The sequence below is a fragment of the Lottia gigantea genome, assembly GCF_000327385.1.
Source record: "Lottia gigantea unplaced genomic scaffold LOTGIsca_3, whole genome shotgun sequence".
Lineage (NCBI taxonomy): Eukaryota > Metazoa > Mollusca > Gastropoda > Lottiidae > Lottia > Lottia gigantea.
Genome location: NW_008708986.1, coordinates 3,300,989 through 3,317,290, shown reverse-complemented (window position 1 = coordinate 3,317,290; position 16,302 = coordinate 3,300,989). Strand labels below are relative to the sequence as shown.

Here is a 16,302-nt window from a genome sequence, read left to right as displayed (position 1 = left end):
ATAACTGATGGGGGAGGGGAAGGGGGAGCTGTGAATACACGAAGTCTGTACTCTAAAGGAATGTTTCGATTGAGTTAGATCCGTGTCTGTAAATTACACTGGTCAGTAGCAGATATTGGGTGAACTAAACTCAAGTCGGCCGAGACTCAATTAATAAAATAGTTCATCGACTTTAAGATAGTACATAGTCAATATGAGATACCACTATTGGAAACATAAGACTTTTTTTACATACTTTATTTTTGATAAAATTTCAGATGAAAATTGCAAATGGTTGCAAACATCAAAATTACCGTACCGGCTTGAATTTATTACTGCTATGCTGCAAGATGGCGTTTGTTTATGATCGGCAGTCGTTGGCAAGTGCCGAAAATAACGATGATAACTGCGACACGGTGAGTGATTTTCACCCTGGTCAACCACTGTTCGGATCTATAACATACTTTGCCTCAGTCAGAGTTTTTTAATTCAATTCTTATGTTTCATAACTTTGTTATTTATGCTTTGAAATTTTTATAATTAAGACCACAGTTAAATTGGCCTTCTTGATTGACCTACACGATATGAAGTCTTTTAGTCGTTCAAGCGAACATTGTCCCCCCGGCGATCTTAAGGGGGAAAATAATGTTTGCCGCCCCCCCCCCCCCTTAAATTGTGATAAAATGAATTTGATATTGATTGATTGATTGAAATCAAGAGCTGTATCAAAACATTTGCTCTTTTGAAAAAAGTGGGGTTATGTCCCTTTAATTGTTTTTTTTCAATTTGGCTTAAATATGATATTCCTTGCTTTTAGATTGATTACACAAACCTAGGTCCAAGATTTAAAAAACATCTGGAATATGCTTATTTGAGAGCATGTGGTGCAGACAGGAAAAAATGTGCAGATGCCTTAAAAGCTGTGGGAAAAGCAGAAGAAAGGATACAGAAAAGACCCCACACTGCTATGCCAGTATTAGGTATGTTGTGTTTTTGTCAGTCCTTCAGTAGTATCACCAGTCACCGGAATTGGGGGTGCACTGCATTTACTTGGTATCATTTTTTTTTGTAACAACATGGTTTGGTTTCTCATAAACTTTTAAAGAGATACAGTCAATAAATAAATAAAAACACTAATAATGTTCTATCTACATCTAAAAACCATTTACAGATTGGGGATACCATTGTAAAGATATTTATACCATTGATAGTAGGGGAGACATGTCCAGTAACTGACTCTCTTTACATGCTGGATGACATTGAAAGGGCTCAGTGCTGAACTATCAACCCAATGCTGCCCCCTCTAAAGAAAGATCTGGCCCTCCTACCAAATAACATTCTTGTGCAAAATCAATAAAGAAAAACATTATTATATGTTACAAATCATGAAATTTGACTTATCATATCTGAATAATCATTTGAAAATCAAACAGATCCTGGTCACATTTTCCATGAAGTAATTTGATGGCCATATTCCATGTCATACAAACATTAGACCAATACTCAACAATGGGAAATAAGATTTATTTTCCACCAATAAATAAAGTTCAAAGAAAATCATGTTTGAGAAAATGAAATAGATATTATCAATAAGAGGTCATTAACACTATTGTTTGGATTATGAGATTAGTATTGGGTGTTAGGTTGTTAATCAGTAGAACAAATCTTGTTAATCCCTCTCTACCTAGTAACTCTCACTGTGTTCAAGTACTTTGATCAGTTGATTTTGGATGATAAACAGTGACAGTCTATTATTATTTGAAGCCCTTGCTATATTTTATCATGTTTGAAACAGGTATATTTTTTTGTGTTTCAATTTTTTTTTACATTTGTTAAAAATTTGCTTTATAAAGATGATATAGTTTTTTGCTTTATGATCTGGTCCAGTTCATCTGTCTGCATCTCTTCTCAGAATTAAGATATGACTTCCCGTTTCACTAAGATTGAAAAAGAATTGGTGATGTAGGATCAGCCTTGATGTCTATCTTAGACTATTATGTATAATTCACAGACTTATTGCTTATCACGTTATATCTGTAACAGTTGTGTGTGCCAGTCCTCAGGAGCTGACAGTTTTAATTTCAACCCCACTGGTGAAATTGTAGGGGAACTAGAAGGCAGATAATAATTCTGAGAAGTGATATGGATGGCTAAATAATTAGATGATTATATATTCCTTTTAAAGGTCCATTACTGGATTGTTCTGCTGTACTGTTCAGTGATCAACGATTATAGTTTACCCAGAAAGGACCAAGGCTTTTAATAGCTCAAAATAAAAATAACAAATAAAAAAAGCATGCATTATTCATTTATTTTTCAGAAAATGATATTGGTTCTGATGGGTTCAAATCACCCTATGCAACAACATATAAAAAACAATATCCTTATAAACAACACCAAGTTACCATAGCAACTAGACCAATGACCACAGGAACATCTTTTGCACCACATAAACCTATGAACCACAATACACATTATGATGAGGAATATGCTCGAAAGAATCCAAATCCAAATCATTACTATAGAACTGGTACAGCTTCTGGTAACAGAAGCAACAAACCACATCCATCTAAGGTTTGTCAACTCCCTTGTTGGGATTAGACTTTGTATTTGTATTCAGATCCCATATAACATGTTTCTCATTTTTCTTTATTCCCAACTGACACCTGTTGCTCTTGTAATTCTAGGGGAGCCACAGTGGCTCAGTGAGTTAGATGCTTGCTCACTAACCCACAGGTCCAGAGTTCAATCCTAGCATAGGTAATACCTTTGGATTTTTCAACCCAGTTTCCCCATGTCAGTGATGCAGGAAAGAGGGGCTGACATGGAAAAAGAGTCAAGTCGTACGGATGGGACAATAAACCGAGGCCCATGTGCTACAGACTGTGCATGTTAAAGATCGACAGTTGGAAATCAAAAAAGGGCAGGCTAATGCAGCCGTTCTGGCAAGATTTCCCTAATTGCGATCCTGTCTTCATTAGCCCACATGGTGCAAAAAGTAGGACATAAAACTCCATTTCATTTCAGTTGTAATTCTAGGACAATATCGCATATTTACAATGTATACATGATATATTTATCGCTCTACATTTGTATTGAGCACTATTTTAACAGTGACAGTGGCAAAATTTCCCTAATTGTACCCTGCATGGCAATGCCTGTCTTCATTAGCCCACATGGTGCAAAAAGTAGGACGTAAAACTCCATTCATTTCATTTCATTTGTAATTCTAGGACAATATCGCATATTTACAATGTATACATAATATATTTGTAGCTCTACATTTGTATTGAGCACTATTTTAACAGTGACAATATTTGATTATTGTATAATATTTACTTATGTTAATCAAATATCTGGTTCATATTTCATAATTCTCAATGAACAATCATTTATACTTCAGCAATTTCTGACATGGAGATTCCCCACCAATCTGAAACCTCCACAACGAGACATGGCTAGAGAACATGTCACTGATGCTAAATTAAATGATATTCATAGAAGATTATGTCGTTCTACGTATCAGTCAGATTATCTTGGTATGCCACAAGGTAGAGGTCTTTTCTTTATTATTTTCTGTTTCGTGCTGTCTGATTTCAATTGTGAGCTAAAATGTACAAAAGTTAGAAGTTTGCTAGCATACATGTGTACAGGTTAAGAAAAAAAATCTGGAGATTTGCCTTGAAAAATCTAGAGATTTGTTGAAATTTATTATTTTAGGTTATGAAATAGTACAGAATGATTTAACGAATTCATCACTAATGGTAAAACCCCCACATACACTAGATACATTCCAAAGATCAACCTATCAACAGCCATTACAACAGGAAATATTAAAACTCTCTACATCTAGATATGGTACTAATGGTCGTAAACACATTCCAGTTTATGGAACAAGTAAGTACTTTTCTATCTTTTCAAACATGCATGGAAATAATTCTTTTGTATTTACCCGGTGTTTCCCTGTTGGTGATGTACAAGCTGACATTATAGACAAATCTAGTCGTTTGAATGGTCATCTTGATGTAATTATGACTCTACTGATCTACTGAATCTACAAACTTAACAAATCAGGCCATTCTTATTCTTTTAGAAACACCTGATGGTACTACTCGTTTGAGGAGTCCACCACTGTACTATTATTGCTCCTAATTTTGTCTTGCTTTGGACAAGATTTTTGGTAAATAATATTATTCTGCTTGTTTGATGATATTGATATCCCATATTAATGGATACAGTGATTTATAGCTTTAGAAGCTAAAAGAACTCAATAGCTGCGTTTAGACAGCCACAATTTATCCGGGCAAGGTCCGGACCAAGTAAGGTTCGGCATAAAAAGTGGCTGTGTAAACGGGTTGAGAGGGCTCGGCCCCGTGCTAGCTTCAAGTGGGCCGAGTCTCGCAAAAAGAGGTGGTCTCGGTCCGTACCGAGTACAACACGGCAAAATATTAGTGCTGTGTAAACGCGCCACTGTGCCGGGCCAATTTGATCCACTTAGCGGGGGGCTTGTGCGCATGTGCAATAATGACCTTGACCCTGTTACTTTATTCGCGGAAACAACAAGCTAGGCTAAACTTTGACAAAAAAGGATCGACTTACTGTTAAAATGTGTGCCCAACGGGGAGCTACATGGAGTGATGAAGAGACCGAAGCTCTGATCGCTATTTGGGGTGACGAGATCATCCCAAGTTCAATTGGAAGGTGCTGTGTTTCTCAAAAAAAAATTGGAGATTCTTAAGGTTCGTTTGTGTTTTAAACGAGAAATTCAACAAATACTCAGCAAAATCATAGCTTTGTTTATAGCGGGACGCCATTTTGTATGTTTGTGTTTTTTCGCCTCCTCTGACTGGAGAGCAGGTCTACTTTTGATTTTGGCCTAGTGAAAACAGTGCTATGTAAAGGGTACAGGCCAACCGGGCTGAGTCCGGACCGAGTACGGTTAACTTCAGGTGGGCCAGTTTTTATGGCTGTCTAAACGCGGCTTATGTTAAACTCTAGCTATATTTATCAATTTTCAAAATATGAATTTGACATCAGATTCACCTACACACACTGTAAAAGTTCATACTGTTGTTACTTCCAGGGTGTAAATGATGTCAAATGCCTAATACTGTCTTAAAGTGACCTCATTCTAAACTTTCTCATTACCTTTTTTAGTTTAATTGTTTAAGAACTACAGAGCAGATTTTGATTTTGAACGGGACTCCCGAAAGCTGACATTGAGCTGTGATGTTAGATGACTATATTTATTTAAAGAATAAGCTATGAATATTGTTTTTCAGTTCCATTAACTAACGGGAATAGATTGTTATGTGAGAAGAGAACAACATATGATAGACATTACAACCACAATACAGGTTCACCTTATAATGTTAATAATTTAACTGATAATTTGGATAGCTGTGGTAAGCCTTTTACTTCATTCTACATGTTCATAGCACACAGCCTTAAAGGGACATTCTGTTTTTTTTCGTTGCCTGTTGGAAATTATTTTGCTCAAATGTATGAAAACTACATTCCAAAATCTAGAGAAATATGTCCCTGCATTTATTTTAAAGTTTTGACTAAAAAATCATGCCATTGATATTTTAATGCCAAAAATATTTAAAAGGTTAAAGTTTGTTAAGCTTTTTTGTGAGGTGTTTGAAAACTACTTAGTGAATTTAAACAAAATAAACACCTTATTGTAGAGAAATATGTCTCCTATGTATACTAAAAGTTTCAAATAACAATGTGTAGTCATAATGATTCTCAACACCAAATCTAGGTTAAGATGCTTACATAACAATTCTTACACTTTTTTTTAATCATCCCTTGTAAAACAAATCCAGTTTGATCAAGTAGATACATAGATGTATATGATATAATATCTAAAATATTTTTAGGTATAATTTATAATGGTTTTGACAATTAAAATTTTGCATAATGCCCTTTTACGATGGTGATGATAAAAACTTTAAAAAGGCTTTTTGAACGTTTATAATTCTAAGGAAAGTTCCTTAACTTCTTTTTTTTCATAAAATGGATTGAGGTCTGGCATCTGATCTGGTTGTAAATTGCAGGTAAACAATATTACAAAAGCACAGGCATACAGGCTTAACCTGTAGTGAGAGAGTATTGTTTGTGCAGTTATTTGATTAATATAATATAATTGGAATATATGAAATGAAAATCAATTATCTACCGAAGCTGAAACATATAAGTAGAACAGTGGGTCTCACAGGTACATTAATATCCATAGAAATCAAAATAAACATTTTTTACAGGTGAACATTTTTCTTAGGTGTCATACCCCCACACCCAAACTCATACACCCACATCCACACTCATACACCCACATCCACACTCATACCCCCACATCCAAACTCATACCCCCACACCTAAACTCATACACCCACACCTAAACTCATACACCCACATCCAAACTCATACCCCCACACCCAAACTCATACCCCACATCCAAACTCATACACCCACACCCAAACTCATACACCCACATCCAAACTCATACCCCACACCTAAACTCATACCCCCACACCCAAACACATTAAAAATTTATGCCAATTATGTTCTATGGTTGAACAGAGCTCTTTCAGATGGTACTTTGCTATATTAATTTTTATAGTGTTAATGTGTATTTGCATTCCAGGTATATTTGATGAGAATAATCTAGAAACAGTTCCACCAAGGTTGCTGACAAGTGGTTTAAGAAAATCAAGATCCATAGTTCCTGATGCCACTCCATTTACTAGTTTTACACCCCAACCAGTGGTATAATCTATAATCTATGTCAAGCCATACTAGACAATCTATATTTATTTCCAGTATAAATTATGACATACTTTGTAGTAGATAAATTATGTATGGGCAATCTATATCAATATATAGTCCCCAAGTCAAGTTATATATTGTTAAGAAAATCTGTAAAATAGTTCATAAAAGACAGGATAAAAATATGGTTTCCGAGAAAAATTTTTTGAAAGATTAGGCATTCTGTATCATTCCATAATTTCTAACTTGGACAATGTATTGCATGCTATAATAGTTTGGGTAATGTATATAATTTCTTGGAAAGTCTATGTATAGAAGCTATATTATACAGTTCATAGTTCTATGCAATGTAATGTATAGCCTTGTGTTTGTTTATAAGGAAACTTAAAGTTTGTATTTCTATAATTCCATTCCATATCAAGGTTCAAAAATCTTTTTTGAATCCCTCTCATATTTAGTTAACCTTTACTGATATATGACCGAGGAAAAATACATCATTTTATTTCATTATTAATATATATTATACTATATTTACATTAAAATATTTTTAAATATTGCTGAAACTAAATGACAGCAGCATTAATCCAATGCAGATGATCGCTGTTTTGTTATGACATGTTATTTTGTCTTTCTTTGTGTTATTTGTAATCTAGATACAGTAAGATTTCTGTTATGACATAACTTTGTTTTTGATTTTTTGTAATATAGAAACAGTAATATTTTCTGTTATGACATAACATTTTGTCTTTATTCATGATTTTTTGTAATCTAGATGTTTTATTTTGTCATGATATTTTGTCTTTCTTTATGTGATCTAGAAACAGTATTATTTTGTTATTTCTGTGATATGATACTGCTTAAATTGGACCCTGGCAATCTGTTTTTAGATAAGAATCTGTGATATTTATGTCCATATTGGTATAATGCAATTATTAAACAAATAAATATAGAAATTTTCTTGTTTCTTGCTTATATAAGATATCATTCTGTGATTGGATCTAATATAAGATATCATTCTGAGATTGGAGCTAATATAAGATATCATTCTGAGGTTGGAGCTAATATAAGATATCATTCTGAGATTGGAGCTAATATAAGATATCATTCTGAGGGTGGAGCTAATATAAGATATAATTCTGAGGGTGGAGCTAATATAAGATATCATTCTGAGGTTGGAGCTAATATAAGATATCATTCTGAGGGTGGAGCTAATATAAGATATCATTCTGAGGGTGGAGCTAATATAAGATATCATTCTGAAGTTCGAGCTTGTTTAAGATATTCTGAAGTTCGAGCTTGTTTAAGATATTCTGAAGTTCGAGCTTGTTTAAGATATTCTGAAGTTCGAGCTTGTCTAAGATATTCTGAAGTTCGAGCTTGTTTAAGGTATCATTCTGAAGCTAGTCTTAAGATATTGGAGCCACGTTGGATCAGTGATTTCGACGCTAGCTGACTTACCTGAGGTTCCATTGTTCAATCTCGGCATAGGTCGATATAAAACCTTTGAATTTTTCAACCCGGAACACTGCATGGCATCACTAGCCCAATTAGGTAGGACAGAGGAGTAGGACGTAAAGATACCTTTCATTTTAGTCCAGAATGTTGTCATTTTGAAGGTAGCTGTGTTCCCACATAGGGTTGACAAGTTATTTAATTGGCTAAAATATTGTTGGTAAAAATCCCCAAAGTTTATTTTAAGTTTGCGTCAAAATATAACTATTTAAAGTTTGGGAATTCATGAACAGGAAACCAAAGAGGTTGTTAGTATATTAAATATCTTTAATATGCCTAGAAGAGAAGAACTTAAATATAAATGAAAGTTCTTTCAATCGAATTTAGTTTTCGAATTCACTTAAACGGACATGCTAAATTCCAAATTCCCGAACTGTCCGAATTGGGTCAGAAGCTTTTAAACATATTCGTTTCTTGATTTAAAATGTTTTGATTCCCGAATTTGCGCACAACCTTTGGCGCAATTTTAGTTTAGATATTTTTGTCTTTTCTGACAGTTCATCGGCATGAAAGAAGGCTACACCAAACACCGATGTAGAAAAAGTCGTTTGGGACGACGATGGAGTCTGAAAGAAAAGCAAGAATAAGAGGATGGATCAAAAGATAAACCCTAAGAGCCGAAAATCGTGTGGAAGGGCCTCAAGAGGAAGAAGCCGAGCCAAGTAGAACACACCTCAAAGGATAAGAAATCTAAAAATGTTGAAAGCAGGAAAACATTTGAATGCAGAACTTCACGGAACAAATTTACACCACCTCACAAAGGTCTCACTCGCTCGCCACAATCTTGCAGAGACCCCTCTCAATTCATAGTCAGTCTCTAAATTTTTTGAAGACAATGGGGAGGAAGAAGAAAACCCGGGGATCATCAAAAGGTGCCGAACACTTTATTGTTGAAAGACAGGAAGACCATTCGTTCGTTTTGGAAGTTGTAGAATTAATTCTGAGTGAAATCGATTAAGAGGAAGACGTAAGAAAGGATCCAGACAGAGGTTCAAGGATCGGAAATGAACCATTTCATCTCACAGATCTTTCAGAGTGAGCAACAGAAATAATGTGTCCCAAGGTCCATCCAGGCCAGAAACACCCGGAAGTGAAGACGATACATTCCACATTCCAGAAGTTTGAAGGAGTAGATTCAGATTACGGTTTAAATCTGGTAGGGAACTGGATGAATTTTAAAAATAGTATGAGAGAACATGAAAAGTCGGAAAAGAAAATTGAAAAGAAGAGACAAAGGGAGCAGAAAAGGAAGAGAAGAGAAATAAAGAAGTAGAAGAAGAGAGGCTTTGTGGACCTGAAAGGAGATACTTCTCTTGGCTGAAGAGGAAAAAGTCTCACGAACCGCCCCATAAGTCCCCATAAGATTTGAAATCCACGCAATACGGGTAGGGAGACCAGCATTATTAAGAGTGTCATGGGTGACACAACCTCGCTAAGGAGGTTAAGGGAGCATAAGGGACTCACTATTGACTCTTCTTTCAGGGTGTCCCCATAACTTCAAAGGTTAATGGAACCAGCACAGTCTGCTGTTCCAGAGACTAGTGCTTAACAGCTGATCGAGCCCTACGTCCCTGCTCAACCCGCCACACCACAAGCGGGATTAGCTGTTGCACCACAATCTGGCTTGGCTGTTGCAGCACGATCTGGAATGGCTGCTGTGCCACAAGCTGGATTGGATGCTGCACCACAAGCTGGATTGGATGCTGCACCACAAGCTTCATTTTTATATTTGGACGAAGAATAATTTTTAGATTTTTTGAAAATTAAAGATTATTTGGCGCAGCACAAGGTTCATCTTCTGGCGCACGCCCAGGATCATCTGTGCCTAAATCTGATCCACAGTGAACATCTGAATCTCGATCCTGGCGTCAACAAACAGCAAAAGCTCGAACTTCTACCTCGCCCTGCTTTGACCCACCTCCTGCCTCTCAAGAGCAAACAAAGCAGAAGAACAGCAAAATTTAATGAAGTAACTTGATTTTCACATTCTAGTTTCTTATAAAAAAATAAATTCGATTTTGCCATTCTTTGTTGCTCTGGCAACATTTTCCTCATTGTACCGTGCATTGCGTTGCCCGTCTCCATAAGCCCACATGGTGCAGAAAAGTAGGAAGTAAAACTTCATTCATTTCATTTTATTTCTGCTGTCCTGGCAAAATTGCCCTCATGGCACCCTGCAGTCTTCATTAGCCCTTATTGTGCAGAAAAGTAGGACATAAAACTCCATTCATTTCATTTAATTTTCATTTTATTTCTTCCTCTTTCTTACTCTTCATTGTTGCTTTAAAAACTACCATCCCCTCTCCCTCTTCCTCGTTCTTACACTTCTTAAGAATGCGTCCGTGAGAGCACCAGGCAAATATCAAGAAAAGTGCTAAGGTGGGAAGTTGGAATATTTTTACTAAAATCATGTCATAAGACCTCATAGGTGCTAGGAGTCACATGCTGAAATGATTCATTCCCCGACCCGTTACAAGCGAAGAAATCGAACACACTTTTTTCATGAGAAAATCATCGTAATTTTTGATCATTTTGTCCAAACTTCGCCCATAGTGTATGAATAACACTTGATACCCTCGGTCTGATTTTTTGAATTGAATGATGTATCATTTAGTTCACTTTCACCCGAACATAAGTATGCTGCTAGTACTAGTCCAGTAGTAATGTTACTGAACTTTCTGAAATAGGTCTTTTTCATACGCCTTTTCCTATACAAATTTAGATAAGCTCTAGCTTTGTCTTTGCAGGGCTGAGACCAACTAGCATGTGATGTTCGAATAGACCAAAGGTTGCCTTAAAAGTGCCAGCCAAAAAAAATTGAGGAACACAGATCACTGCATAGAAAGAGTCCCTTAAAAATTAGAAAAAATTTGAAATTTTACGTCATATTTTTCTCATGTGAATGAAGACTTTCTCAAATCTTCGAGAACTAATATAGTTGTGATACAAATTACCTGTTCAAAAGGTTATTGCCATTCTGAAAGAAGAATTTAATCTGCTCAGTGACACCTTTCAAAAGTCTTTGCTGTGGTGAGAGAACTCGACTTACGCTTTACAGAAATTAACGTCAAAATGATTACCAACTGCTCGATTGCACGGTTTGTCCCGATGATTTCATGCGGAAATCACTCCACATACAGTAATGAAACGATCATCATACCACTTACATCCTGTAACAAGGACATTTCTGGACATTTGAGGCGAGTAAACCTCCCAAACAAAATATAATATGAACTGATTTTGTGCCGGACTGGTAATTTTTCGATGACTGTTTGCCCTGCATATAGATACAGACTTGGATTATGCTGGAATAAACCCAGAGGTTGTGCACACCCACTTCATAAGCAAAGATTAGCAAAAATGAAACCAAGTCAAATGGGAGTGAAGCTGTCTTTATCACAAGAAATTTATGAGCGATGGAATGTTCTGGTCCCAGTTGGTTCCGGCATATGCAAAACATGTTAGAGTCAGCATAGTGCTGTTGCATCTTCACAACTGTCTTCAATGCCACTAACTCCTTCCATTCCATCTGCAACAAATTTAACGACAATGCCTACAGAGCTCAACTCGCCATTGCCCTCGACTTCAACACCTATGTTTGCAGAAGCACATTTCCCACAACCAGTATTTGATACAGAATCAGATCAGGGGGATAGTAGTAGCTCAGATCCACCATCGAATTCTGAGACTAGAGTAACATTTGAAGATGCATTCTCTTGTGACAAGTCTGGGCTCCAACACCGGCTCTAGCTAGAAGTGAAATTGGTATTCTGAATGCATTTTTGAAAACTTCTGGAAGAGAACCGATTAGAGGTCAGCTGAAAAACCTATCGAAGATATTGCTCCTTCAACAATGTGGTATTATAAAAACAAAACACAGGATACTATATCAATTGTGTTGAATTTGATTGCCCCGAATCAGGAGGAAAAAATAATGGATATTGTGATGAAATCAGAAAAGACGGGTATTGATTCGGATGATAAACTCCTTGAACAACTTGTAAACTGCTACAATCGAGCCTCCTCTTGGCAAACAAAGCGCCAAATTTTGTCAATATTTGTTCAGAAAGATACTAAGTCAGCGCTATTGGATTAGATACCGGGTCTGACAAAGTACAGGATCGACCAGGCAAGAAAACAGGCTATGGAAGCTGGCCATGCACAACCAGTAGAGAGTCATCCTGTAATAAGAAAAAGACTGGACGATACAAAAGTTGATCATTTCTTGGATTTCATTTCAAGACCTGAATACACACAAGACGTGGCATATGGAACAAAAAATATGAAGTTAAGTCACGGAGAAAAATTAGAGATACCAAATGTCGTACGTACAGTCATTGCATCTAGACTTATAGACCTGTACAAGTCCTACTGTCAAGAGATTGACTTTGAACCACTTGGACGCACTATTATGTATAATATACTTCAAGTCTGTGCTGCATCAAAGAAGGTTTCTCTTGCAGGTTTAGATAACATTGCTGTTGAGTGAACGGCTTTTCAACGCTTAGGCAAGTCATTGCATTACCTATGCTCTGCTCTCGGAACAAGAGTGTGATCATGAACACACTACGAGCTGTTCAAACTGTGAGAAAATTCATTCAGTTTTGGAAAAAATTGAGAGCGGTTACTCCGCTGCTCAATTGAAGTTTTCATACCAAAGTCAAAAAGAAGAATTGATTTATGACTTTCAAAATGCCAAAAGTGCAGTGTTGAATTACAGGGCGTATATCGTGCGTGCCATCAATCAAGAGCGGGCGAAAATGACATTTTGAACGGTTAGTTCAAAATGAAGGTTTTATTACAATGGACTACAATGAAGTTTTTGCCCACTCGATTCAGAGAATCCCAGCAAGCAACCATTGTGCACCGTTAATTTTATCCGTGCCTGCGCTTGCAAAACGTCAAAATGTTACTATCACTGCGTATGATTTTTCTGAAGCTCAGGCTGGAAAGGATATTTGTGACAGAAAAATCGCCTCATTAAAAGCACATATCCAACGATATATTAATGAGGACCACAATGTTACAACGGCATCTGAGATGTTTGATGCATGTAGGTCGTATAACGGAGTGCGCGGCTGCTACGTTAGTGTCATGAACATTGATGAAACAGTAATAAGTGAACGCGTCACATGGACTGGAATCACTACAATGACCAATTTCACTTATGAAGAAAATGGTGTAAGGGTTTGGAAAGCGTTTGGAATCGGAAAAGGAGTACTACACAGTTATGATAAACTCTTACGGAAAAATGAGTGTAATGTGCGGCCAATGTTCACTGTGGTGGAATATTCCACTCCTCAAATATATACTGGTGCTGCGCATCGTACCACTGAAACACTTTTCTCCTGTTCAGAACAAAGCAAGGATGATTGGTTGAATTCGAGACAAATTGCCTCTTACTTTTCAAGATTGGCCGCCTTGCAAAAATGTGGACACCTAGATGCAGAATCAAATAAGCCTGCGACAACCATTGATGTGGAAAATAACGACTGTAATATTGTAGAACAGGTGGTGGAACGACGTCGCCTACGACGAAGAATAATATCCGATTTGGATGAATAAATTGATGGCGATGTGATATTCACGGATTTAATGTCAATGAATTGTATCTAGTTGAAAAAATCTCTGCTTGATATTATATCGGGTGGTTCTAAAAAAACGATAACACTTTTCATATCAGGATTATGCACAAAGTATTCTGACATGGAATTTTACTTTTTTGTGAAAAGATGTCTAATATATCTATGATTATGAGGTCAAAATATTACGGTCTTAGCTTCGATACCCGATGAATAATCCAGAAATGAAAAGAGTTATCGTTTTTTTTATGGACCACCCGATTAGTCATGATATTCATTTCTTTCTACCGTCCTCTTTTTATGCATTCCCACAAATTTTATTTTTGATGTTGATAGTAGGGGGGTAGAGAATCATAAGCAGCTCAATACTTTCTTGCTCACCCCTGCAAAGAGAGTGCTTCAAGGTGTTAAACCTAACATATTATAAAAAATAATGATTTTCACGTTGTGTTTTGTATCTCGTCAGTTTTCAGGTGTCAGTTGAGCAATCTATTCCAAACTTGCCATGTAGTGAGAGGATAACATTCTCTAAAACATGTAGAAATGGATGATCATGCAGTCTGGTATTATATATTTAAGTGTTTAGGTACTACCCCTACCTATATACAAAATTTGGTCCATATCCCTGACTACAGCCTTAGCACCTCCTGCCTGGTGCTCTAACGGACACTTTCTTAAGAAAGAGGGAGAGTGGATGGTTGGTGTCGCTGGGTCTAGATTTTGTGGCCCTGCTCACCCCCCTCACCTAATATAATGAGGTTAGAGGGGGAAATGTATCAGGATTATAACGAAATAAAATTGATTAATGAAGTGGGGATCCAGGTATGCAACGTCGGTAAGTGGTAGTTGAAAATAAAAGATACAGTAGATGCAACTGTATATTTGATAAATAACAAAAACAGAAAACGGCTTTACCCGGCTCCATCGCCAGGAGTAAATTTGTGATGGGGCCCTGACTTTGTGCTTAACACAAAGCACCACGACTTCTACAAGCTGTGAGTTTGGGCCCTTCCCTCTGAAAATTTGAAAAATTAGAAGCCCCGGGAATTCATTCCTTACGATTTTAAGGTGCCAAAACCCAATCGAAACGTTCGTCTTTCTGATTTTGTACACAGATACTCCAAATTAATCCATCTCTGCTGTACTGTAGAAATTCTGCTGGGGCTTAATTCTCACTTACTGGGGGCAAGCTCTCGGATCCCATCCTAAGATAAAAGGGGGCTGACTTTATCTTTGGAAATACTGCTGAAACACTCAAAAGTTCTGCTCACAGCGTACCAAAATCATGTAGCCTTCACCTGCATGCGTGAGAATATTAAAGTGACGAAAACGACGATCAAGTCTTCAATGAAATTTATGATGGTAAAAACAACAAGGCAATAAATACTCCTGGATATACTATAACGACAAAAACAAAATTACAATCTACACGAGTCAGCTAATAGAATGTATGTTAATTGGCACCTTAAAATGAATTTAGTTTCCAAAATATGCTATTTAATTGAGCAGCACAGACCGCCAAGAAAATTGTCAAGAATGAAAGTACAGGAATTAAAAAAAAGGACGTTATCACAACTTATCTGTGTATGTTCACCTTTTGAAGTCAAGAAGAGAAATATGATTCAATATTGTTTTTATAACATTTTGAATATCTAAAATCATAACAAGAGGGGGCACTCCTGCGCAAATTGCAGACATTTGTTGACAAATGTTTTGGTGCCCTCTTGAAGAATTGGGTTCCCCTTGATTTTCCGTCGGTAGTGTGGCAAATGCACTGGATATTGAATGACCCAAAAGATGCGTTGGTTAAAGTTTTTGTCAAATCATGGATGACGAGCTGAAATAAACAAATAAATAAAATCACGAAACGAAACTGCATTTTAATGAGATGGCACCATGTAAAGTCAATTGATAATGACACTTTTTGCAATTTGAATTAGTTTATACAAATATAGCAACTTGATAGGCCTACATGAAATATAATAATTATTCTATAAAAATAGGAAATAAGGAAACGATTCAAATTAATATTCAAACGATATAAATAAGATGAAAATTTGAAATGAAACTACACAGTGTTTGAGTAAAATCATCATAATTCCAGTCTTTGGTAAATATAGTTTAAATAATTTTTAATTATTTATCATTGTATTCATCGATACGGAGCCCCTAAGGCGCAATTGTAAACATATTTATTTATTATTTCGTTTAAACGAAATACCCTATGTTTATTTCGTTTAAACGAAATAATTAATTCGTTTAAACGAAATAACTAATTCGTTTAAACGAAATAATTAATTCGTTTAAACGAAATAAAAAGATGGGTTAATTATTTCGTTTAAACGAAATAGACGAAAAAATTAATTCGTCTAAACGAAATAAACATAGTGTATTTCGTTAAAACGAAATAATTATTTCGTTTAAACGAATTAATTATTTCGTTTAAACGAATTAATTA

At 36.1% G+C, this 16,302-nt stretch overlaps 2 protein-coding genes across 2 annotated transcripts; both read left to right on the top strand.

Moving 5' to 3' along the window:
• Positions 1-329: 329 nt before the first annotated feature.
• Positions 330-8,203, top strand: LOTGIDRAFT_228617 (hypothetical protein; the record flags this gene model as incomplete). The annotated part of the gene is made up of 9 exons (XM_009057237.1): positions 330-395; positions 797-959; positions 2,300-2,553; positions 3,383-3,530; positions 3,700-3,876; positions 5,262-5,384; positions 6,629-6,750; positions 7,404-7,408; positions 7,729-8,203. 9 exons carry the CDS (start codon positions 330-332, stop codon positions 8,201-8,203), a joined length of 1,533 nt encoding a protein of 510 aa, XP_009055485.1.
• A 4,862-nt stretch (positions 8,204-13,065) lies between these two features.
• LOTGIDRAFT_153336 (hypothetical protein) lies at positions 13,066-13,827 on the top strand (the record flags this gene model as incomplete). Its single annotated transcript, XM_009057236.1, has 1 exon — positions 13,066-13,827. One exon carries the CDS (start codon positions 13,066-13,068, stop codon positions 13,825-13,827), a length of 762 nt encoding a protein of 253 aa, XP_009055484.1.
• Positions 13,828-16,302: the final 2,475 nt, after the last annotated feature.